A 25,081-nucleotide genomic window follows, 5' to 3' on the forward strand; every position below is an offset into this window, starting at 1 on the left:
CCACTTCCGGGCTCGCCCGGAAGCTGCCGTTACCATAGAGAACCCGGAAGTGGACGCTGCCATGGCGACCCCGGACGCCGCACCGGACTCCGCTGTAGAGGGATCACAGGTGGAAATGGGAAAAGGACGAGGGGGAAGCCCGGGGGGTCGCCCTCCCCTTCTCAAGGAGTGACCGGAGTGCGGGAGGTCGTATCCCCGCACAGGCAGCATCAGCCCCCGGGCATCGCCCCCCCCTCACACACCTCGGGGGGTTCATGGAGAGAAGCACGGCGTGATTTAGGGATCATCCAGTTCCACCCCTGCCATGGCAGGGACACCTCCCACTGCTCCAAACCCCAGTGTCCAGCCTGGTCTTGGGCACTGCCAGGGATCCAAGGGCAGCCACAGCTTCTCTGGACAGGTCCCAACCCTTCCAGATGGATTTTTCCCAAAGTCCTGCCAAAATCTGCTGCCCCGAGGTGTGGGAAGGGGAGCCTCTCCCTTCCGAGGTTTTGGAGATCGTCCCCTGTGTCTCCGAGGGTGTTTTCTGTGACAAACAAGTTTCACTCTCTCAAATTTTGTATAAAAGTTTAATAAAAGATAAAAGGGACAACATCCAGCGCTAGGGAGCTTAAAACTTAAACTGTTAGCTTAAAACAATTTACTTCCATACCGATTAAATGCATATTAATGAGCGTTATGCATATTCAAACATTCCTGTGGCTTTACATATCTTGGGAACTCTTTTGCTTGGTTTAAACCTTTGACTTGCCTGCCATCTTGTAGATTAAAATCAATTTATTTTATTTCTTCTCCAGGCTCCCTTCTGTTGTTTCCACACTTGTGAATAGCTGGAGAGTCAGTAGTAAATTTTTCTCCTGGTGTTTTTAACATCACATCATTTCTATTTTAAATTATGCCAAGGCTTAAGATAGAATATTTCTTTATCATGCTGCTATTTCTGGAAGTTGTGCTGTGTGCTTGTGTGAGCTGAGCACTCTCAGACTTAAAGGGAATCACAAATTGTACCGTGCCAGAGCCTTTGTGATCAATAACAACTCCCCAAATCCAAGACATAAACGTGAAAGCTGATAGCTGTAGTTGTCATTTATAACATTTTCCACGTGGGATTGTTTTTTCCCTGGCAGGAGGAAGAGGAGCAGGAAAGCTCTGAGGGGCTGGAAACGAATCCGAGTTCTGTATCCAACGCAGAGGGCGAACAAACGGTAATTCCAGCTGGAATCCTGGAATGGTTTGGTTGGGAAGGAACCTCAAACCCCTCCAGAGCCATGGCAGGGACACCTCCTGTCTCATTAAGGACTTTTGGATTGAGTTCTTTTTCCCTTTGAGCTGAAGATTGATGAGAGGGAGGCAGTTTTCTCTTGTTTGGTCTCAGTTGTTTATTCTTTTCTTATCAGCATTACAAGGTACAAGGAGCTGTGTGCACTGTGATAGAAAAGGGGTAAAATGGCTCACAAAGATCCTCTTCAAGGTCTTTTATATGTCCATTTACCCAATTAACAGATGCCAACTCAATTATTTCTCTTAGTGACCCAATGACCCATCACCTCTGTGCTTCACTGCAGCATTCTCTATCCAATCACCCACTACCACCCAAAAACCCCCAGGAGAGGAACATGAAGAAGAAAGAAGAAGGACAAGAGACAACACCCTAAATCCTCCATCTTGTCTCCTGTTCCCTAAACTACTTTTTCACCCCGTGATTTAAAGAACTTTCTAATCTACACACTTACACTTTTCCTGTCTAACTTTAACATTTGTTTTCATGTATCACCATGAAAACATGCTCATGAATTTCATGTCATATGAAATTCAGTGTTTCTTTGGATCCTAGAACTAAGTATTAGAAACAAGGGCACACACTCTGTATCTCAGACTCCAACAACCTCCCACTGTCCCAGGCTGCTCCAAGTGTCCAACCTGGCCTTGGACACTTCCAGGGATCCAGGGAAAGCTGCTCTGGGAATTCTTTCCCCTCTCCTGGCATTAATAACCAGCAAAAATTGCTGTTTTCCTCAGCTGTGCAAAGCCCCACAAAGGGCTGCAGCAAGGAAAGTGCCACTCATTTAGGGTTTGTTCTTCCCCTGATTCCTAGAGGGGGATTTTCCCCCCAAAATTTTTCCCTTCCTCCTTTCCCTGTAGAAATATTTTCCAGCTGCTCCAACACTGGGTTCTGGGTTTTTTTTTTTTGGACAGAGTTCTGTGATCCCTGTGAAATCCCAGGAGCAGGAACAGAAACAGGAACAAGAGCAAGAGCAGGAGAAGGACCAAGAGCAGAAGGAGAAGGACCAAGAGCAGGAGAAGGAGGAGGAGGAGAAGGAGAAGCAGAAGAAGCAGGATGACCAGGAGAGCATCATTTCCTCTCTGCTCTCTGAGGTTGAGCACGAGGGTAACAGCCCCAGGTACTCCCCAAACCTTCCCCCTGCTTGAAATCCAACAAATCCTGCCTCAGCTCCATTCCTTTTAGAGCAGTCACAGCAGGTAAAGTGTGAGAGGTCACAAAAACCCTGCATGTACCAGAAATCCCAAAGGTTTTATCCCAAAGTAGAAGTTGTCAGTAATTACACAATTATTGAGCACAGGCTGTCTGGAGGAAGTGTTTGAGGGAAAATGTGGGATTTACACATTCCAGGGATTTAAAAATCCTCAATGCATGTCCTTTAGCAGCTGGATGAGCCTCCTTGTGGGGGTTTTACTCAGCAGATCCTCCAGGAGATTGAAAATTAGCTGCTCATTGGGAATTTAAATTCTTTTCCCCAGAAAGGCTGCCTGTGACAAAAGAAAATCCCAAATATTTTGCTTTCCAAGGTTAAGGGGAACAAAACTGGTGTTGTCCAACACTCCTGAGCCTGGTACACACAAGGAAATCAGGATCAGTTTGACCCCTCTCATTTCACATCCTCAGTTTTCCAAGCAGGCCAAGGCTGTGAGGAATTTTCAGCCCCTCTTTGCCTTCAGTTGCTTTTAATGGGGAATAAAAACTGCAGCTGAATAATTGCCAACACTTTGTTTGAAATTTTGACTCCTCTGCATCACCTTTTGCTGACAAATAACATAAATTTCAGTTCAGGAAATGCAGGATTCTTCTTTTCCTCATTTTTGCCTCTCTCCTTAGAACACCAAAGCGAGTCCTGGCGTTCGTGCGGGTCAAGCCGACCGCTCATTTTGCCCAAGATATGATCAAGCTTGGGTCAGACAACAAGGTAGAGTAAAAGAAATTGGAAATGGGGAAGGTTTGGAGTTTGACTTCAGCTTTTCCACTGGAAAGCCTGGATTTTTCCATCCCTTGAGGCCACGGATAATGTTTTGGAGGGTGTTGGTGCGTGCAGTTCCTGCTTGGCAGTGGTTTTGTCACAGCAAGTGTGAGGATGGAAAACACAATTCCTGTGGTACAATCAACAGGAAAACCCTCCAAAGGACTGGGACTGGCTGATCCATGAGGAATTCCCAGTGCTAACCACAATTTGGCACAGTCTATTTCCATCCCCTCTTATGCAAATTCCTCCCTTTGCCTTCTCTCGCTTAATTAAGGATTTCCCTGAGGCACAAAATCGCTGAAAGTTAAACAGATGAGCTTAACCACATTTCCTTTTATTTATAATAATTATCACCAGAAATTTGAGAGCATTACCAGATATTTTTAGGACCTCTAGAGCCATCCAAGGCAGTAAAATAACTCTGTTATTTATCTAGTTAATCCCAGCTCTTCAATTGCTGAAATCCCTCAAGGCTGGTGAGTTGATCTCCCTCTCTTTTTGGGTTGCAGAGCATCGATATCTACATCCAGAAGAGTCCCAAGGGAGGAGTTGTGAATAACTCTCAGACTGAGTGGTCCTTCAAGCTGGATGGGCTCCTCCACAACACTTCCCAGGAAATGGTTTATGAGACCGTGGCAAAGAACGTGGTGGCCAAAGCTTTGCAGGGTTACAATGGTGATTTCTTACAATTATTATTCTTTTTGATCATCAAACCAGATTGGATTTGAGCAGAGATCCATTTGCTGCTCTGTTGGAGGCTCCCTCCTGAGTCAATCCTGTTGCTTTTGGGTTTTTTTAGGCACCATCATGTGCTATGGGCAGACTGGGGCTGGCAAAACCTACACCATGACGGGAGCAGCCTCTGAGTACAGAAACCGAGGGATCATCCCCAGAGCCATCCAGCAGGTACTGCAGCTGCCTGGGAAAGGAGGGGGGACAAACACCAAGGAATCTTTGGTGAAACACCAAAAATCAATTTCTATCTTGCTGGTAGAAAAGTGTTTGAACACACTGAATACGTTTGTGGGTTTTTTTTTTTTCTTTGTTTTACCTCAGGGATGATGGTTAAAGAATGAAGGAGTTTTATTGTTGTTCTCTGAGGTTGTTCCTTTTTAGTTCCTGCTGCTCCCCAAATGTCACTGAGCCTTCTAAAGAGGTGTTTCCCAAACTGTCATTGTGTGAAATCATGATAACACTGATCATAAAATCATTAAAAACCACCTCTAAGGCACAGAGGCCCTGGCACAGGTGCCCAGAGCATCTCTGGCTGCCCCTGGATCCCTGCAAGTGCCCAAGGCCAGGCTGGATTTGGTTTGGAGCAGCCTGGGACAGTGGGAAGTGTCCCTGCCATGGCAGAGGTGGAATGGGATGGACTTTAAGGTCCCTTCCAACCCAAACCATTCCAGAATTCCATGATTCTATAAGATCATTAAATCCAAATCCAAGCTGAGCCCTCAGAGCTCAGATTTAGCCCCACATGCCCCTAGATGCACTTGGAGCTGTTCAGAACTCTACCAATATCTATCTCTGTATTACAGAAATTGATGCCTTGTATACTCCTCAATCCATTTATTTCTATTTTATATCTATTTCTATTTTATACCTGTTGATATATTTTATCTACTTACATCACCCCCATTTATATCTCACACCTACATAAATATCTTCTCTAAAAAGCCCCAACTAACTGAAAATCCCACCTGTGAACGGACACAAGCCCTTTTTCTCGGTTCAGATCTTCAAATCAGCTGCAGAATTCCTCAATATCCTGGTCAGTGTCCGAATTTCCTACCTGGAGATTTACAACGAGGCCTTGTTCGACCTCCTGGCGCCGGCGCTGGGCCGGGGCTGCAAGGACAACCAGCTGGCAGTCATGGACGGTCCCCAGGGGATTTATGTCAAGGGGCTCTCCATCCACCCTGTCAGCCACGAGGAGGAGGCTCTGCATCTCCTTTTTGAGGCAAGAGAAACCAAATATTCCCTTGGATGTTGCGGGCTCTGCCTGAGGGAGGAGGAGGAAAAGCGGCGGCGGGTGGCCGAGGTGGTGGGATGAGGTTCAGCCGTCCCTCTGGATTGTGGGGAGAAAAACTGGGAGTTCTTGGTGTTGCAAGGAAAATGTGCCTGGCTCAGGGATTCTGGAAGAAAAGATGGTTTTGGATGATGATGGTGCTGTTGGAATTGACAGCAGGGCTGGTCAGGGTGAGAGGTTTGTGAGGGGATGTTGATGACTGAGATCAGCATCTTGCTGTTCCTCGTGGCTGCTTCAGTTTGTGAGGAAAACAGGGATAAATGATTGGATCTGGCTGGGGGAAGTGGATCCTCCCCCAGAGCCATCTGCTTTGTCCTTAAAATCTTTCTCTGGCCTTTTTAATAACCCCGTGCTGTCCTCAGCTCTGGAATGTGCAGGAACTGCCTCTCACTTTTTCAAGGGTAGAAGGAGGCTGATGATGGCTGGGAGAGCTGGGAATGTTCCCCTGGAGAGGAGAAGCTCCAGGGAGAGCTCAGAGCCCCTTGCAGGGCCTGAAGGGGCTCCAGGAGAGCTGGAGAGGGACTGGGGACAAGGGATAGAGGGACAGGACACAGGGAATGGCTCCCAGTGGTTGGATGGGATATTGGGAAGGAATTCCTGGCTGGGATGGAATTCCCAGAGCAGCTGTGGCTGCCCCTGGATCCCTGGCAGTGCCCAAGGCCAGGTTGGAGCAGCCTGGGATGGTGGGAGTGTCCCTGCCCATCCAGGGGGTGGAATGGGATGGGTTTTAAGGCCATTTCCAGCATCCCTTTGTGTTCCTGGCTGAAGTTCAGATCCGTGGCCATCACACCTGTGGGAATTTTCAGTGCCATTTGAAGCTTGGGGAGCTCTTGGCTTTTCCAATCATCAGGAAATGGAAAGAGCCACAGAGATGTTGCCTGGCTTATCCTCAAAAAGCCATTTTTGAGTTCCATGAGCTGAGCCTGGAATTTTCTCTCCATTGGCAGGGTGAGACCAACAGAGTGATAGGAGAGCACTCCCTGAATAAGAATTCCTCCAGATCCCACTGCATCTTCACCATGTACATTGAGGTGAGAGCTCCAGCCTTGTCCCTAGGGATTTGAAGGACTTTCCAGGGATCCAGGAGCATCTTTGCAGTCTGTTTTTCCCTGTATTTCAGTTTTTCTTCCTCTCTCCCTCAGTGTCGCTCCAGAGATTACACAAATCACAAATGCCTGAAATCTAAAATCACCTTAATTGACCTGGCAGGGTCTGAGAGACTCAGCAAGACTGGGGTGAGTGATGGGAGCTCCTCAGGTTCCTTTGGGTCCCTTTGGAAAAATAGGGAGGGGAATGGAGCTGGGAAGGGGCTGGAGAATTCCTGAGGGAGCTGGGAATGGGCTGGAGAATTCCTGAGGGAGCTGGGAAGGGGCTCAGCCTGGAGCAAAGGAGGCTCAGGGGGAATTTCTGGCTCTGCACAAGTCCCTGCCAGGAGGGGACAGCCAGGGGGAGTTGGGCTCTGCTCCCAGGGAACAGGGACAGGAGGGAACAGCTTCAGGGAAAGGTTCAAGTTGGAAATTGGGAAAATTCCCTCCTGGAATGGGCTGTCCAGGCCTGGCCCAGCTGCCCAGGGCAGGGGTGGAGTCCCCATCCCCATCCCTGTTAGGATGTGACATCCCTGTGGATGTGGCACTTGGGGACAAGGTCAGGGCTCAGCAGAGCTCAGGGATGGTTGGGCTCGATTTAAGAGTCCCAACCTCAACAATTCCCCGATTCCACACCGTTCTGCACTGATCAGAATCCAAACCCCATCAGCCCCACAGAGAATAAGGAACCCTCCCTGTCCTGCTGGGTGACCAGAACTGTTTCCTTTTGCTCTCCCTTGCAGTCTGAGGGCCAGGTCCGGGTGGAGGCCTCCTACATCAACAAATCCCTGTCCTTCCTGGAGCAGCTCATCATCGCCCTGGCCGATCCCAAGCGCGAGCACATCCCCTTCCGACAGAGCAAACTCACCCACGTCCTCAAGGACTCGCTGGGTAAGGGCTGCCACTTCCAGCAGCTCCTGCTAAAGGGATCCCCAGATGGGCACAGAGAATCCTAAGGGTGTCATTTCTTGTGGAAATCCTGGAATGGTTTGGGTTGGGAGGGACCTTGAGGATCATCTGTTCCTCCCCTGCCATGGGCAGGACACTTCCCACCATCCCAGGCTGATCCAAGTGTCCAGCCTGGGATGTTTCCAGGGATCCAGGGGCATCCTGAAAAGAAAAAAAAAAAATCTTTACAAACCCCTGGAACTGTGAGGTTTTATTCCCGTTCTCTTCCTGTATCCTCATCCCACCAGACACAAATTTCACCTTTTTCTGTGCCCTTTGGAGGGACAGTTACACTCTGGTGTGTCCTTTGTGCTTTTTTCAACTCAACCAAGACTTAGGTGGGATATTGGGAAGGAATTTCTGGCTGGAATGGTGGGGAGGGGCTGGGATGGAATTCCCAGAGAAGCTGTGGGTGTTCCCTGGAAGTGCCCAAGATTGGACAGGGCTTGGAGCAGCCTGGGACAGTGGGAGGTGTGGATAGGGGTGGAATGGATGATCACCAAAGTCCCTTTCACCCCAAACCATTCTGGGATTCCTCTGCTCTCTTTTAATCAGCACAGAATAAAACACACTGCAGAAAAGGAAACAACAACAAAAAAAAATCACGCAAAATTTTATTATTTGCTATATTTTTATTATAATTTATTTTTTTCCCAGGGGGAAACTGCAACACTGTGCTGGTGACAAACATCTATGGGGAAGCTGAGCATGTGGAAGAGACTGTGAGTTGGAGGAATTCCTGGAGAATCCAGACCTTGTTCCTGCTTGATTTAAGGAGCAGTCTCTGGAGGGTTTGGACAGGGAAACCTGACTAATTCATCCCAAACTAAAAAAGCTCATCCTATCCCAAAGGGTCAAATCCAGACTCCTGTCAGATGAGAACCTGAAGCAGAGCAGGCAGGAGCTGCTCGGATTTAATCTCTCACTGGAGAGATGATGATGATTATTATTATAATATATAATAAAATATGTATAATAACATTATATATAATTATATATTATATAATTAATAGATATATTATATATTATATAATATATATTATATAATATATATAACATATATAAAATATAAAATAAATAATAAATAATAAATAATGAATAATAAATAATAAACAATATATTATATATTATATAATATATGATATAGTATCTTATTTATTATATATTATAATATATTAATCTATTAATTAATATTACAATTATAGTATTATTAATATGTAAGTAATTATTATTACTATGATATATGATATATGATATATGATATATATTATATATTAACAATAAGGATAATAATTATGTATTATAATATATATAATATAATATATATTATAACATTATATGTAATTATTATATTATATTATATTATATTATATTATATTATATTATAATACAATATTAATATATATTATATATTATATATTATATATTATATATTATATATTATATATTATACATAATATATATTATATGCTATATAATATATATTATCGTATATTATTTATTATATATTATATTATTATTATTGATTATTATTATTATTGTTTATTATTGATTGTTAATATTAATAACAACATTTTCTATTATCTTTTATCTATTATCTATTATCTATTATTATTAATATAATAATTATTATTATTGTCACTATTAATATTATTTCCTGTGTTTCCATGGGTCATCACCTCCTGGAATCCCTGGAATTGCTCCAGTTCCTAGCAGAGCTGAGCTGGCTGGAGCAGGAACCAGGAGGAACCTCCAGAAGTTTTTTTTTAACCTGTAAATGATAAAATGTGTGAAATTCCCCCCTGGGTGAGCCAGATCCAGAGCAAACAGGAAGGAATCCCCTGGAAAAATTCACAGATTTTATATTTCTCTGCTCTTGGATCTGATGGAATTAAGTAGAAAGATTAGGAAAATGCTGCCAATATTTGATTTTCTCCAAACCTTGTTTTTCCAGCTGTCCTCCCTGCGTTTTGCCACCAGGATGAACTGGGTGACAGCAGAGCCTGTCCCCAACGAGCCCTTTTACCGTGAGGTACGGACAGGAGGGGCCTGGAGGAAGGGGATTCATATTAATAATATTAATTAGCAGTAATATGCAGGATAATAACCTGAAAATCCAGAGGAAAATGAGGCAGTTTAATCAATGAACCTTCCTCAGCCAGACTGACACCGCTGATTTTGGGTGGGTGATCAAATGGATCCATCTGAAACTTTCTTACAGTTTTTTTATTACTGTTTTTTATTACGTTATTATTATTTTTATAATAAAAATTATTATTTTTATTCCCTGGTCTAAGGCACAACCATGCAGGTGGTCACATCTTCCTGGGGGTTCTTTCTCCTGCATATCCCACATTTTTCTGATGAGATTCAGCTCTCAACAGAGAGATTTTCTGGTGAATTATTCCCCTGACATGCAGGGAAATCATCTCCAGTTCTCCTGCAGCTTTATCCCTGTTGCTGCTGGTAACAGAACAGCTTCTCCACAATTAGAAAACTTGGTTAATTAAGGAAATCATGGAAAGGAAGGATATTAGAGTGCACTTTCAGCTTGAAAACCAAACGGGGAGAGCTGAAATTGGAAGGGAACTTTGTGCTTTGGTGCTCCAGAGGAGCTCAGTGTCCACTTCCCCCTGAATCCCAAGATTTTTGTGCTCACCTATCTGGAAACACATTTTAAATAGTGAATCCTTGAAGATAATTCCATGTTAGGGAGAAATTCCGTCCAATCCAGCACAGGAAAATCTCTCCTTTGTCCCAGTTACTGTCAGAGCTGCTGAGTTCAGGGCAGAGGTGAGCCCTGCACAATGCTTGGCTTCCAGGATAACATCCCAGAGCCAGGAATTTGATGGTCCCTGCAATTCCAGGGCAGGAAATCATCCCATTAAAAAGCAGTGGCCCTCTTTTGATGGCTCAGGCAAGCTCTGCAGGCAGAAACTCTGTAGGGAGCTAATCAAAGGAAAATCAAACTGATTTCCAGCCCCACTAATTCCCTACTGCAGGCTCTGAGGGAGCTGGGATCCAGCTGGGATATTCTCCAGCAGCCAATCTCCTGCTGCTTTTAGCAGGTTTTTTCATTCCCAGTATAATTTAAATTTGCTCACCCTTTTTTTTCCCCTGTTAGGCATCAGTGAAGGCTCTGGAGGAGGAGATCCATCTCCTGAAGCAAGAGCTGATCATGCAGGACAGCTTGGTGAGGAGCAGTGAACTCATTGTCCAGTGGGGTTGTGTCCTTCCCTCTGCTCCCAGCAGCATCCTCTGGGGCTTGGGGAAACCTCTGGAGGTCCCACACGGAGGGATGGTGTTGGAATTTCAATCTCTGGACACCAGAGATGGGGTTTGGGGTTTTTTTTCTAAACTCTTGAAGCTCTTGTGTTGGTTGATCCCAAATCCCATCTCCTGCCAAGTGAGGTGATGAGAATCCTGAGCAGAAATGGGCACAGAAATTCCAGGTGTTTGTCAGACCAATGGAATCACAGAATTCCAGAATGGTTTGGGTTGGAAGGGACCTTAAATCTCATCCCATTCCACCCCCTGTCACCTCCCACTGTCCCAGGCTGCTCCAAGCCCATTCCAACCTGGCTTTGGGCACTTCCAGGGATCCAGGGGCAGCCACAGCTGCTCTGGGCTCCCTGTGCCACCCTCACAGCCAAAAATTCCTTCCTCAAATCCAGCCTGAATCTCCCCTCTTTTAGTTTAAAGCCATCACTCCTGTCCCACCACGACAGGAGCTGCCCAAAGCTCTGTCCCCTTCGCTCTCAAAGGTTCCCTCAGCTCTTTGTAACTCCCTGATTCTCAGTTTTTCATCTTTCCTTTCAGGCAAATCGTTCCTTCATGAGTTACAACCCCCTGACTACATCCCAGAGAGCAGAAATCAGGTCCCAAGTCCAGAAATACCTCAGAGGAGTCATCGAGGAAATCAGTGTAAGTAGTGAAAAAATAACTTAAATCCTGGTTCCATCCCCTTTTCCTCCAGGAGAGGAGCAATGAAAATGTCTTTTGAAGTGCCTGCTTTTCATCCCAAACCCACTACAGGATTGTAATTGGATTTCTTTTTGCACATTTTGCATGTTTTCATTCCAGTTTTGATGGTTTGGAGGCCCCAGGAGACTATTCCTTAATCTCAAAACCCTTTAAAACTGATTTATTTGGAATTCCTTTATATAATTAATACCAAAATTGATGGTTTTGTACCTCTCATCCTCAGATTGTGAATGTCAGGCAGATCCAGGAGGTGTTCAGGCAGTTCAAAGTGATTGTAAGGTAAGTTCAGAGATTCCAGACTGGTTTGGGTTGGGAAGAACCTTAAGGATCATCCCATTCCATCCCATTCCATGGGCAGGGACACCTCCCACTATCCCAGGCTCCTCCAAGCCCCCTCCAACCTGGATTAAAGGTTCAGACAAGGGGATGGGACTGAGCAGAGTTAGTGTGGTTTGATGTGGATCATTAAAAGGTCCTGGACAATATTAAAATAACCATCAAAAAGCTTTAATATTAAAGAGCCCGAAGGGAATATCAGGGAAAAGGAGAGGAAGAGACGTGGGATGGGTGTTGAGGGATAAAACAAGAGGTAAAAGGGGTTTTTCTTTGGGAATGTGGCTTTGGCAGGGATCACAGGTGGGAAAGGAGTCCTAAAGGGCTGGTTTTTCCTCAGCCAACAGGAGGAAGAGGTGGAGTGCAGGCTCTGGAACAAGTACGGGCTGGGACGCAAAGGCAGCGCTGCCGAGTCCGAGTCCAGCTCGGATCTGCGTTTGGAGGAAGCTCAGGAGCAGCAGCAGGAGCAGGAGAACATGGTAATTCCTGGGGCTCCACCTGGCCCAGAATCCACCCCAGACTTGGCTCCTCTGCTGCCAAAATGGGAATTGTATAAAGCAGATTTTCCCTGTTGAAATCAAACTCAGAAATGTCAGTGGGGTGACTTGGTTAAAAAGTCCAGAGCAGAGATGCACCGGGAACAAGGAGGAATTCCTGGCTGCAGAGGGATTCATTGGGCCCTTCATCTGCACAGAAGAATTTATGAAATGGGAATTGGAATCCCAGAAAAGTCTGGGTTGGAAGGAGCATGAAAGATCATCCCATTCTATGGGCAGGGACACCTCCCGCTATTCAAGGTTGCTCCAAACCAAATCCAACCTGGCCTTGGACATTTCCAGGGATCCAGGGCCAGCCACAGCTGCTCTGGGGATTCCATCCCAGGGCCTCTCCACCCTTCCAGCCAGGAATTGCTTCCCAAAATCCCATTTGCACAGTGCCCCCTCCCCTGGTCCTGTACAATCTCCAAAGTGTCCTGTCTGTCCCTGGCTTGGAGGAGGTGAGCTCCTTCCTCTGCTGAGATCCCTCTTTTTAATCCTTATAATTTCTGGAGCTGAGTGTATAAATCCCTAACCTAATCCATAAATCCTCCTGTGGGCTCTCCCAGAGTTTTTAATTCCCACACTGGGTTGTTCCAGGGGGTGGAGGAGCTGCTGGCCTGTGCAGCTTCCATGGTGTGCACAAATGGATTGTTCTTTCTGTTCCCAGGAAACTACCGCTCGTAAGGAAGAGGATTTGGAGCAGGAGGAGGATGAAGAGACTCTTGAGGCTGGAAGTCCTCCTACATCCCCCATTCCTGGTGGGAAGAAGGAAGCTGAGGAGGGTGATGAGTGAGTTAAACCTCTCCTTTACCTCTGATAATCGTGGAATCACAAAATTGTCAACACTGGAAAAGCCCTTTAAGGTCATCGTGTCCAGCCATCCCCCAGCACTGCCAAGGCCACCCCTGACTGTGTCCCCAAGTGCCACATCCACAGGGATTTTAAATCACTCCAGCCCTGGGCAGCCTTTTTAGGGAAGGGATTTTCCCAATATCCAACTGAGCCTCCCCTGGCCCAGCCTGGGGCTGTTTCCTCTTGTCCTGTCCCTGCTCCCTGGCTCCTCCTGCCCCCTCAGGGCCTTTCCCAGTTGCACCCCAATCCTTGTGGTGCCCCAAGTGCAGGATCCAGCACTTCCCAGCTCTGGTCAGGCAGGAATGTGCAGCCCATGGAGGAGGGAACTGGGGAGGGAAGGGGGAACCAGCCAGTCCTGAGCAGAGGAAGAACCTTCAGTTCACAGAAGCAAATCCCTGCTTGGTTCCTCCCTGACATTTCCCCAAAGTCTCGTGGAGGGAGCAGAGGAATCACCAAGGCTTTGGGCTCTCTGGTTTTGGGGAGACTCCAGGAGATGTGGCAAACACTCCTCTGCCTCTGGTGCAAATCACACTCTCCTGGTCACACCATTCCTTAGGAAGAAATCCCCTGGGAGGCTGGGGAAGGGCTGGGGTGGAATTCCCAGAGCAGCTGGGGCTGCCCCTGGATCCCTGACAGTGCCCAAGGCCAGGCTGGATGGGGTTTGGAGCAGCCTGGGACAGTGACAGAGGTGTCCCTGCCATGGCAGGGGTGGCACTGGATGGGTTTTCAGGCCCTTTCCAACTGAAACCATTCCATGATTCCATGAGTATTCTATTCCCTGCAGCTGAAGGTGGAGGGATTAGGAAAAGCAGGGAGCCAGGCTTGGTTTAAATGTGGGATTGGATCAAATCCTTGGAGATTCCTTTTGGGAAGGGCTGGCCTTTGTCCAGGTGTGCCCAAAGCTGGGCAGGGTGGGACTTGTGTCCTTGAGATCCTTCTCAAGAGAGCTCATCCAGCCTGGCCTGTGTTCCACATTATCCAGGGCCGTTCCTCCACTCTGAGAATTAAGGATTTGTGGGAACAAGGCTGATTTTATTCCTTGACAGTGGATATTTCCCTGGAAACTTTGTTTTTTAGCTCAGTTTTTAACTCAGCAAAGCCAAACCCTTTGCTTCCAGATCCCTCTGGTGAAGAAATTAATGAATCTGGTTCATCTTTTCCCCCCTGTCAGGAAGGAAAGAAGTGGGAGCCCTCCCTCTGAGGCAAGTCAGGATGATTCCTCACTGTCCAAAAGCCCCACCAAGGATCTGGATGAGGAAGAGGAAGGAAGTGATCAGGAAAGTGATGAAGAGGCCTCAGTCCCACCTTCAGTGCAGGATTCCCAGCTCAGGTAGATTTTCCCTGTGAGGGAGTAAATCCCCTTTTCCAGAGGGTGCTGTACACTGGAACAGTTGGATTGTGTTCCCTGAGTACAACTCCAAGGCAAAGGGGAGAGATTTGGAAATCTCCAGGGAATACAGGACAGGAATGGTGGTGGGAACACCCTGAGCTCCAAATGGTGCTGGTGGTGGTCTTGAATATTTCAAAACCTCAATTAATTTAATTTATTTAATTTTATTTAATTTAAATTAATTTAATTCCTTGATCTCTGAAGACTGCAGCATCCCTTTGGTGAGTGGGAAAACTGCAGGGACACCTCACATCCAGCCAGAAATCCCCACACTCCTGGAAATGGATCAATAGAATGATGGAATTCCAGGCTGGCTTGGGTTGGGGGATGAATTTAGGGATCATCCCATTCCAAACCCTGCAATGGCAGGGACATCTCCCACTGTCCCAGGCTGCTCCAGACTGGCCCTGGGCACTTCCAGGGATCCAGGGGCAGCCCCAGCTGCTCTGGGAATTCCATCCCAGCCAGGAATTCCTTCCCAATATCCCATCCAACCACTGGGAGCCATTCCCTGTGTCCTGTCCCTCCATCCCTTGTCCCCAGTCCCTCTCCAGCTCTCCTGGAGCCCCTTCAGGCCCTGCAAGGGGCTCTGAGCTCTCCCTGGAGCTTCTCCTCTCCAGGGGAACATTCCCAGCTCTCCCAGCCTGGCTCCAGAGGGGCTCCATCCCTGGAGCAGCTCCAGGGCCTCCTCTGGATCTCTCCAGGTTCCTCCTGAGCTGTTGGATCCAGGGCTGGGGCAGCTCTGCAGGTGGGGGGAGTTGTGCAGAGGGGCAGAATTCCCCATTTCCTGCTGCCCACGCTGGGACCAGCCCAGGTTGTCCTTTCTGGCTTCCAGCAGAGCAGTGAAGCTGCTGCAGAATTCCCTCCAGGAGCTGCTCCCCGTGTTTCCATTCCCTCCAGGGCCTCTCCAGGGGATTTGTGTCCCTCAGCATTCCCAGGGCTGGCAGGACAGGCGGCTGCAGCTGCACAGGCACATCCCAGAGCCCTTCCAGCAGCTCAGAGCAGCCTCTGGGAGCTGCAGCCGTGGCTCCTTGCCCAGGGGCTGTTGTTTACAGCCCTGTGCCAGGATTTGGCACGGGAACAGTGCCACACAGCCCTGGAGGAGCTGGAAAATGCCCTTAAGAGGTCACTCAGGGAAGGCAGGAGCTGCAGTTTGGAGTGAGGAATGTGCACCTGTGTTGGAGCGAGATGAGCTTTAAGGTCCCTTCCAACCCAAATCATTCCATGGTTTTCTGTTCCTGCTTTCTGCTCCCAAATCCATCCTGCTCTCCAGGAATATCCACAGCACACAGCAGCATCTGTGGACTGTGAGATTCTCCTTTTTTTTTTTTTTTTTTGCCTGGAGTGGCTCCTGTTGGAATGACAGCAGGTGTTCACAGGGACACACCGGCATCAAAGCCATTCCACAGAAAAGTCGGGAATGGCACTTGGAATTCCCATTTGGGACACAGGCAGGACTTCCAGGGCATGGCAGCAGCGTTGTGGAGCTGTGGGGTTTGGCTCCAGAGGAGACTGATCCGTGCTGGGAATGCAGCCTGGGAAGAGCAAAGGCATTTGTTTAACAATAGGGAGGAACAATATCCATTATTTTTGTGGAAATTCAACCCATGAAAGCCAGGCTTTCCAGGGAATTCTCAGTTCTGAGGCATCTCCTGGGGAATATGGTGTCTGTGTCAAGAACTTTGTTCTGGGGGTAGCCTGGGGCACAGCGGGTGTCGGGGTTGGTATGGGAACGTCCAAGTCTGGGCTCCTCCTGACAGGAGAGACCTGGAGGGGCTGAAGTGAGTCCAGGAAAGGGAATGGAGCTGGGAAGGGGCTGGAGAATTCCTGAGGGAGCTGGGAAGGGGCTGGAGAATTCCTGAGGGAGCTGGGAAGGGGCTGGAGAATTCCTGAGGGAGCTGGGAAGGGGCTCAGCCTGGAGCAAAGGAGGCTCAGGGGGAATTTCTGGCTCTGCACAAGTCCCTGACAGGAGGGGACAGCCGGGGGGGTCAGGCTCTGCTGCCAGGGAACAGGGACAGGAGGGAACAGCTTCAGGGGGAGGTTCAAGTTGGAAATTGGGAAAATTCCCTCCTGGAATGGGCTGTCCAGGCCTGGCCCAGCTGCCCAGGGCAGGGGTGGAGTCCCCATCCCCATCCCTGTTAGGATGTGACATCCCTGTGGATGTGGCACTTGGGGACATGGCCAGGGCTGGCCTTGGCAGTGCTGGGGGATGGTTGGGCTCGATGATCCAACCTGAACCATTCCATGATTCCAGGCTGCAGGGCAGGACAGGCTGACCTCCTGTGTCCACATCTGGTTTCAGGTCCCCTCTACCCAAGCAAGAAGCGTTTGAGATGTTTAAGAAGGAGGCTGGCCGGGAGATCCACCGGATCTTCAGGGAGAACAAGAGGCTCCTCATCTCCCGCAAGAAGAGAAGCCATTCCGTGGCCCAGAGGATCAAACGCATCAAGCAGCAGATGGAGGCGATCAAGGAGGCTCTGGAGGCTCAGAAGAGGAAGAGGAGGCAGGAGGGTGAGGAGGCAGCACGGGACAGAGGGATGGAGCTCTGGGCTCCCAGCAGTTTTGGGTGGTCATAGAACCATGGGATGGTTTGGGATTGGAAGGGATGTTAAGGATCATCCCACTCCACCCCTGCCATGGGCAGGGACACCTCCCACTGTTGCTCCAAACCAAATCCAACCTGGCCTTGGATAAATTAGACATTAATTACTGTCATGGTGTTTAAAAGGCTTGATTTTACTCAGATGTCCAGAGATGTTGCCCTGAAAATTAAACTTTCTGATCTTGTTTTCATAGTTTTCAGCCACTTTCCCAGGAAAGTAACTATAAACATAGATGTTTATACATTCTTTTTAAGAAACATCTTTTAATGGATGTTTCACATGACCAGAGTGATTGGGAAGGTAGTAACCTAACTATCCAACCCCTGGTCATTGTCAAAAATCTATAAATACCAGAGTTAGAAAAACAAAAGTACCTTTTTCCCTATCATACATGAAACCGTGTCCATGTGAATCATTCCGTGTCCTATAGCGACACAGAGATTTAATTTCAGAATTCCCATTATCCTTGGACACTTCCAGGGACCCAGGGGCAGCCACAACTTCTCTGTGCCTCCCATTTCAACAGTCCCAGGGATTTTTCCCCTGGGAGCCAAGTCAGACCCTCCATCAGAGCTCTCCACCCTCACCAGAACCTTTTCCTTTTCCCCCCTCTCCAGGAGAATACACGGATGAGGATGGACAGGTGATCATCGATGAGAAGGAGTTTTCTCTCATCCTGAAGCTGAAGGAGCTGAAGGAGAAGCACAGGGCTGCCTTCACTGAGCTGAGGAACCTGAAGGCAGAGATCCAGTACGGCCAGCAGCTCTTGGATAAGTGTCGGAAAAGGCTCATCTCAGGTACGGAGCACCAGGAGCCTCCAGCTCAGCTGGGATAAATCCAGACTGGAGCACTCACAAACTCCATGGAATCCCAGGATGGTTTGGGTTGTCCAGCTTCAATTCATCTTATCCAGTTCCAATCCCCTCCCACCATCCCAGGCTGCTCCAAACCCCATTGTCCAACCTTGGGCACTGCCAGGGATCCAGGGACAGCCACAGCTGCTCTGGGAATTCCATCCCAGTCTCTCCCCACACTCCCAGCCAGGAATTCCTTCCCAATATCCCATCTCTCCCATCCCTCTGGACACAGTGGAAGCTGCTCCCCATGTCCTGTACCTCCAAATTACCTCTTAAAATTTTAAATTACCTTTTAATTACCAAAATTTTAAATTACCTTTAAATTACCAAATTACCTTTTACCAATTTCAAATTGTCCTGTCCTTGCCAAATTACCATTCTCTGTTGTCCCTTTTCCTGTTGCCTTCCAGACTGGATTTTATCCATTTCAGGTGGGGTTTTCTGACCTAACCTCGAATTCCTGCAGCTCCTCTCCCAGATAATGTCCCTCCACTCCTTGGTGCCACCCTTACACGGGGGAAAAGCCTCCCACAAGGAATTTTACACTGCTGACCCCAGATCTCATCCCAGATTTTATTAAATAGAGGTGGTGGTTAAGGAATTGCCCTGGGACAGGGCTTTGCCTCTGGATTCCCAATATTTCCTCTGTCCCTATGTGATTTCCAGCTTCCAGAGTTGCATCCTTAGCAGGAAAAAGAGCTTGTCCTGGGAAATTCCTGCAAATTCCTGGTGGGCTCCACCTTGAAATCTGTGGATTCCAACTGCCCCTACTGTATCCCTGGGTTTGCCTGTCCCTGTAGGAATTGCAGAATCCCAAAGATCTGGATGCTGTGCACATGGCAGCATTTCCCAGGGGACAGCTTGGATCCATCCCACGCTGGAAGAAGTGGGATAATCATTCCCATCATTCCAGGGATGAGCGGGACAGTCACAGCTGTGCCCGCTGGACCCGGGTTTGGCATTTCTGGGCACTCCAGATGTTGGTTCAAACATCCAGGACTCACCCAGAGCAGGAGCAGGGAAATGCCCAGGATTAATAAGGACATAATTCCCACCTGCTGTGTGTTCTCACTGCCTATTATGGGATGGCAGACGGCTGTGCTGGAGTGCGTGGGATTGAAATCCGAGCCCTGCTTCCAAAGGGATTCTGGGGGCTGCAGGAGCCTTCTCATGGCCAGGGATTGTCCCCAGAGCTGGCCACCACCTCTTGGCCACCTCCAACAGCCTCCTTCCTTAAACAAACAAACAAAAAAAATCACTTTTCCAATTGTTTAAACTCCAAATCCCGGAGTTCTGAGTTCCTGTCTGAGATCCCACCTGATCCACAGGGAGAACCAATCCGTGCTGTCTTTTGGGTTGTTAATTACAGCCATTAATTGCCCCTCTTTGCTTCCCAGAGTTTGAGATCTGGTACAACGAATCCTTCCTTATCCCTGAACATGTGAGGGAAGCTCTGAAGCCCGGTGGGAACATCACACCTGGGATGATTCCCATCAACAGAGTCACGTGCCTGGTGAGTTATCCCGGAGTTCTGCTCATGTCTGGGGTGGTGAGGGAATGAGGAAGCCTGTGGAAGGAGGAGGAGGAGGAGAAAAAGAAGGAGAAGGAAGCACAAAGGGAATATCTGGAGCCACATCCTGCTGTCACATTCCCTGCACTGTCTAGAGGCTAAATCAGGACAGTGCCTGAGGCTCCTGGGCTCTGTGGAATATCAGGAGCTGGGCAAAGTGCCTGGGGGTGCAGGGAATTTTGGGAGCCTGATTCCTGGGGGATCCCAGGTTTGCAGCCAAACTCTTGTGGTCAGTACCAGTCCTGTGGCAGGAGCCACCACGGGCTCTTTGCTCATCCTGAAAAGCACATTTCTGTTCAACTCCCCATTCCCCAGGATTCCAGGTGGGACCAGAAGGGGGAATTCTGCCCCTCTGAGGTGATTCCCCACCGGCAGAGCTGCCCCAGCCCTGGATCCAACAGCACAGGAGGGACCTGGAGCTGCCAGAGAGATCCAGAAGAGGCCCTGGAGCTGTTCCAGGGCTGGAGCCCCTCTGGAGCCAGGCTGGGAGAGCTGGGAATGTTCATTTTTCCTGTGGGAAAATCCCAACCCTTGCAGGTTTCTGCCCAAAGCCCTGCCCAGAGCTGCTCCTCCAAGGTGTGCACAGGGGAACCTCTCACTTCCAGTTTTCCTGGCTGAGCTGGTGCTGGGTGCAGCAAACAGGATCCTTGTCCCAGGTCTCCAGGAGTGTGGTTTGCACCTGGAATGGGGAATTCTCTTCCCTGGCAGGGTGAAGACGAGCAGGACAGGTTTGAGCGGATGCAGGGGACGGTGCTGCCGGACTGCCCGCGCTCCGTGTCCTTCTACAGGGCCAGGATGAACACGGACCAAAAGGTAACCCCAGCTGGGCCCTGGGAGAATCCCAGAATGGATTGGGATCATCCAGTGCCTGTTCCAGGCTGCTCCAAGCCAGAACAAATTCACCCAGAGAGAGCTGGGAATGTTCAGCCTGGAGAAGGCTCCGGAGAGACCCCAGAGACTTCCCAGGCCCTGAAGAGCTGGAGAGGGGCAAGGGATGGAGGGACAGGACACAGGGAATGGCTCCCACTGGTTGGATGGGATATTGGGAAGGAATTCCTGGCTGGGATGGAATTCCCAGAGCAGCTGTGGCTGCCCCTGGATTCCTGGCAGTGCCCAAGACCAGGCTGGAGCAGCCTGGGACAGTGGGAGTGTCCCTGCCATGGCAGGGGGTGGATCAGGATCATCCTGAAGGTCCCTTCCAACTGAAATCATTCTGGGATTCCATGAAAACATCTCAAAAGCAGCTTTCTGGGGCTCTGGAGAATTTCCTAGGGATTCCTGTCCCCTCCTTGGAGCCTGCTGGGATCTATTATCAACAGAGCAATGTTGGGGTGGGGATTTTCCCAGCTTTTTCCAACAGCACTTGGAAAGTTTGGGAAGGAATTTAGTTTTTATTTTTCAGGAAAGAAGCTTTTACAGGTGAGGAGTGTTCTCTGAGAGCCAAGCTGAGCTGAGTGATCCCTTTGTGTTCCCTGTTCCCAGCAAACCTTCAACAGGTCCATGGCGGCTCTCCGGAAAATGCGCAGGAAACCCGGACTGGTCCCGGCTGCTGGGAAGAAAAAAGCCCTGTCCTTCCTGCCCATCCCATAGCCTGGATCCCAGCATTCCCAAAGGAATGCCACCTCAGGAAGTGCCTCATGCCCATGTCCACCATCGATTTATCAAAATAAACAGCGGGAAAAGCAAAGCACCCAACCTTTGGGCAGGCAGGGAGTTTTTGGGGATCGATGTTGCTGTTTGGACAGGCCAGGAGCCAGGGAGTTCCAACAGCACCAGTGATTTTCCTGAGCCTCTGGAAAAGGCAGGGTCACAGCACAGGGGTTGCTGTGGATAAGCCAGGCTGCTCCTGATTCCATCTTTCCTGGTGCTGGAGCTGAAGCTCTCCTGGGCTTGTTCCCATTGGAGCAACAAATTCATGGCTTGGCCTGTTGGATCTGCCTGGAGAAGGGAATGAAACAAAGATTCATTTCTGGGGAATCACGGAATGGTTTTGCTTGGAAAAGCTCTCCAAGAACAAGTCCCACCATCCCCCAGCACTGCCAAGGCCACCCCTGACCGTGTCCCCAAGTGTCACATCCACAGGGCTTTGAAATCCCTCCAGCAATGGGGACTCCACCCCTGCCCTGGGCAGCTGCCCTGGGTGAGTCTCCTCTCCCTGGGGCCTGGAGAGCCCTTTCCAGGGGGAATATTCCCAATATCCCACCCAAACCTCCCCTTGAGGCCCTTCCCTCTTGTCCTGTCAGCAGAGCCCGACCCCTCCTGGCTCCAACCTTCTTCCAGGGAATTGCAGGGAGCCAGGAGGTGCCCCCTGAGCCGCCTCTTCTCCAGGATGAGCCCCTCCAGCTCCCTCAAGATGGTTTGGGAAGCTGAAAACCCCAAAGTCAACGCCCTGTGCTGCAGCGTCCTGGGGAACCTCCTGCTGCCAAAAGCAGCACCAGCCATGGCGGGAGCAGCCCCCATTTGGGCATCCCAGATTTTCCATGGAAAACTGGGAAAGGGAATGAATCCGTGGTTTTTGGAATTTGTTGGAGCTTCCCTCTGTTCCTATAACAGCACCTGCCCCCTGGAAGGGCGCTGGAGAACATCCCAGAAATCACCTTTTCCTTGTAATGATCCAATTCCAGAGGCTGAAAAAGCTGCTGGGAATTCAGGCCAGGCTGGATTTCCCAAGAAAACGCTTCCAGGGGACTGGAACCGAACCTTTCTTTGTCCTTCCTTATACCCAGCCCTCCTCTGCTTCCCACTTCATCCCTGTGGGTCCCTCCTGCCCACACCGTGCTCCCAAATCTGGGGAAATCCCAGAAATCTCAGTCTTGGAAGCTGTAAATGTGGTTTGGAGGATTCCATGTGAACAAACATCCCAGAAGCAGCTGGGTCTCCTGAAGTGCTCCAGCACCATTCCATGGAGGAGCTCTCCCATGGATCAGGAAGATGGGAAATGACCTGTGAAAGGAAAAAAGAGGGGTTTTAGTGATTTTTAGGGCAAATGGGGCCTGGAACTGCCCCAGGGATTTGGTGCTAAGGGGTGCTGGTGTCCGGGTGTGATCTCAGGGTGTGATCCTGGGGGTGATCCCAGCGTGATGCTGAGAGATCCCGGGAAGATCCTGCCCTGTTCCCTGAGCCATTCAGGTGTAGCCCCGGTGATCCTGGCAGCCCTGCAGCTGATCCGGGTGATCTCCCGTCTGCTCCCGGTGATTCCTGAGGATCCCAGGGCTGATCCCAAGGAGATCCTGCAGGGAAATCCCACTGAGATCCCGGGAATAGTGTGGCTGAACCTGCAGTGGCGATCGCAGGGTGAGGCTGGTGCGGTCCTGGTGATCCCGGGGAGATCCGAGGGATCCCGTGGCCGGTGCTGGCAGTGACCCAGGCGCGATCCCGAGGAGATCCTGCCGGTTCTGCGGCTGACCCGGAGGAGATCCCGGCAGTCCCGCGGCCGATCCCGCTGGGATCCCAGTGACACCCAGGCTGATCCCGCCGTGCCATCCCCGCACCGCTCCCAGGATGCTCCCGATAAAGTCCCGGCGGTGCCGCGGCTGATCCCGCTGGGATCCCGGTGGCACCGCGGCCCATTCCGGCGCGGTCCCCGCCGTGGCCTGGGCGATCTCGGGGCTGATCCCGCTGCGTTCCGAGCGAATTCCCGGCGGAGCCGCGGCTGACCGGCACGGCGGGCCCGATGCCGGCGTGGCCCGGGGCTCGGCGGCCGCTCCCGGAGGGCTCCCGGTGCTGCGCGGTGCCGCGGGAGGAGGAGCCGGCGGCCGGGGCGGATCGCGGCGGGGCCGGGCCGGGCTGGGCGCGGGTGGCGGGGGGGCCCCGCCGGACCATGTGAGGAGCCCCGACGGGGCGAGCGGGGCCTCCCCGGCCAGGGGGCACTTGCGGAGCCCCGCGCCCGCCCACCCACCATGGGGGATTTCTACGACCCGGAGCACCCCACGCCGGAGTAAGCGCGGGCCCTCCGCGGCCTCGGGCCCGCCGGCACCGCGCGGCCGCCGGCACCCGGGCCGCTGCCCCTTCCCGTTCCCCTTCCCATTCCCGTTCCTTTTGCCCCTTCTCTTTCCCTGTACCGCCGCCCTTTCCCTTCCCCTTCCCTCCGTCCTCCCGCCGGTCCGGGGTAGGCCGCGCATCCCCGGCCTTGCGTGATGGCCGCGGCCGGGGCGGGCGCGGGGAGGGCGGGCAGGGAGCGCGGGGAGGGCGGAGAGCGGGCGGCGGGAGCGGCCGCGCCGGGGCTGGCGGCTCGGCTGGGCTCGGGGGCCGTGTTCCCCTTGCCCGTGTCCCTTTCCCTGTCCCGGCCCTGCCCGGGGGTGCGCGGGGGGAGCCGGGCGGAGCGTGCGGACGTGTCCCGGCCTCCCCGCGGGGCCATTTTTCACTACCTTCTTGATTATTATTATTATTATTGTTATCATTAATGCTATTTTTTCTAGTTACCGAACCTCGTCTTGCTTTTACCCCTGGGATTCTCTCCCCGCGGGCGGCCCCTGCCCTGACCCCATTTTCTGCCAGGAGGAAGGAGCCAGGGAAGGGGGAGCAGCCTAATGGCCGGGAACTCTGGTTCTCCTCTGGATGGGGAATTTCACCAAGCCACCCCCTGATCCCGCCAGGGCCTCCGGCTTTATCTCCTCTCATAAGAAGTCACTGCGTCCCTGCCGGGCTTCTCCCCCCCAACCCGTTTCCCGCTGGTTCTCAACGCTATTTTTACATTTTTAGACTTCCTTGGTGAAGGATTCAGGGGCTCCATAAACTTTGCCAGCTCTGGGGTGGAAGGAGCAGAGATCTGGCACGGAGCACCCCCCACCAGAGCGATGGCCGGATTGGAGGCAAAGCTAAAAATGGTGTTTTTTTCGAGCAGGGACAACAGAGCAAACCTTTTTTGAGTGAATTCTTCCCGTGTGCCCACCTGGAGCAGCTGAGGAACAGCTTCCCCTTGTTGCAGCTGAAACGGTGCCCGTGGCTGAGCCTTCTAAAATTAGTGAGGAATGGAGGATTTCATTTGGAATCCGGGTTGTGTTTTGTCCCAGGATGGGAGTAAATCCTGTTTTACTTCAGCTTAACCCTGCTGGGATGATCCCTTCCCAGGAGACCCTCTGGGTCCAAAGGACTCTCTTGTTCACCCCAAAACTTTCAGGCTAATTCAGGTGTTTTGCTTTTGTCGTATGGAGCGCGTGGAGGGATCCTCGTGCCCGGGATTGGTTTGGCACTTGGAATTTGGTGTCCAGAAGTGTCCAGGTTGTCTCACGTCGCTGTTTGTTGTCTAAAAATATCCAGTGGTGCCAACCTGGGCTGTTGAAAGTAGCTGGAGCAGCTCCTCTGATGACTTTTTAATGGAAATATGGATTAATTTGCCTGATTTTGGGGTTTCCTTGGGCTGGGTGTTCCATGTTGGCACTCACAAAGTTTTTGGGAGGTCTCCTGGTGTTTTTAGCATTGTTGTTTCCCCATCCCCACCTCGAATCCCGGCGTTCCCTCCGCGTCCGAGCCGCGTTGGTTTGGGATAATTGGCTGAAGGTTGTTGGGAATGTCTGAGGATCAGTTGGGTGTTTGGGAAGAGCAGAATTCCGAGCGAACCGTGCTGGCTGTGGGGCGGTTGTGGCTTCCCCCGTTCCGTACCCGCCGCGGGCTGGGATGAGGAAGGACGTGCGG

General features: G+C 50.5%; 2 protein-coding genes and 1 long non-coding RNA gene across 5 annotated transcripts in view; 2 read left to right on the forward strand and 1 right to left on the reverse strand.

The window, feature by feature from the left end:
- Positions 1 to 42: 42 nt before the first annotated feature.
- KIF9 (kinesin family member 9) lies at positions 43 to 21,056 on the forward strand. Of its 2 annotated transcripts, XM_058830437.1 has the most exons (23): positions 43 to 109; positions 1,128 to 1,205; positions 2,197 to 2,402; positions 3,116 to 3,203; positions 3,767 to 3,932; positions 4,057 to 4,163; positions 4,993 to 5,217; positions 6,234 to 6,317; positions 6,429 to 6,521; positions 7,115 to 7,262; positions 7,977 to 8,041; positions 9,274 to 9,351; positions 10,444 to 10,512; positions 11,139 to 11,243; positions 11,527 to 11,582; positions 11,977 to 12,115; positions 12,843 to 12,964; positions 14,199 to 14,357; positions 16,720 to 16,928; positions 17,638 to 17,817; positions 19,275 to 19,390; positions 20,156 to 20,260; positions 20,930 to 21,056. In XM_058830437.1, the coding sequence occupies exons 1-23, from the start codon at positions 62 to 64 to the stop codon at positions 21,035 to 21,037; spliced, it is 2,754 nt and encodes a 917-aa protein (XP_058686420.1). In that variant the 5' UTR covers positions 43 to 61; the 3' UTR covers positions 21,038 to 21,056. The 2 variants fall into 2 exon arrangements, with proteins under 2 accessions (XP_058686420.1, XP_058686421.1); XM_058830438.1 differs by lacking the exon at positions 14,199 to 14,357.
- A 191-nt stretch (positions 21,057 to 21,247) lies between these two features.
- LOC131575266 (uncharacterized) lies at positions 21,248 to 24,032 on the reverse strand. Its single transcript, XR_009276746.1, has 3 exons — positions 23,875 to 24,032; positions 22,045 to 22,390; positions 21,248 to 21,385 (listed from the first exon to the last, which is right to left on the reverse strand). It is a non-coding gene; the product is annotated as an uncharacterized LOC131575266 (long non-coding RNA).
- SETD2 (SET domain containing 2, histone lysine methyltransferase) overlaps positions 22,386 to 25,081 on the forward strand; it is a 55,157-nt gene continuing 52,461 nt past the window's right edge. For both annotated transcript variants that reach the window (XR_009276744.1, XM_058830433.1), the window contains exon 1: positions 22,386 to 23,384. Coding sequence is in view for 1 of the 2 variants with exons in the window: in XM_058830433.1 (XP_058686416.1) it covers positions 23,347 to 23,384 (38 nt within the window). In the remaining variant the exon portion in view is untranslated. The remainder of the gene's footprint in view (positions 23,385 to 25,081) is intronic.

The sequence above is a fragment of the Poecile atricapillus genome, chromosome 2, assembly GCF_030490865.1.
Source record: "Poecile atricapillus isolate bPoeAtr1 chromosome 2, bPoeAtr1.hap1, whole genome shotgun sequence".
In the NCBI taxonomy this organism is placed as follows: domain Eukaryota; kingdom Metazoa; phylum Chordata; class Aves; order Passeriformes; family Paridae; genus Poecile; species Poecile atricapillus.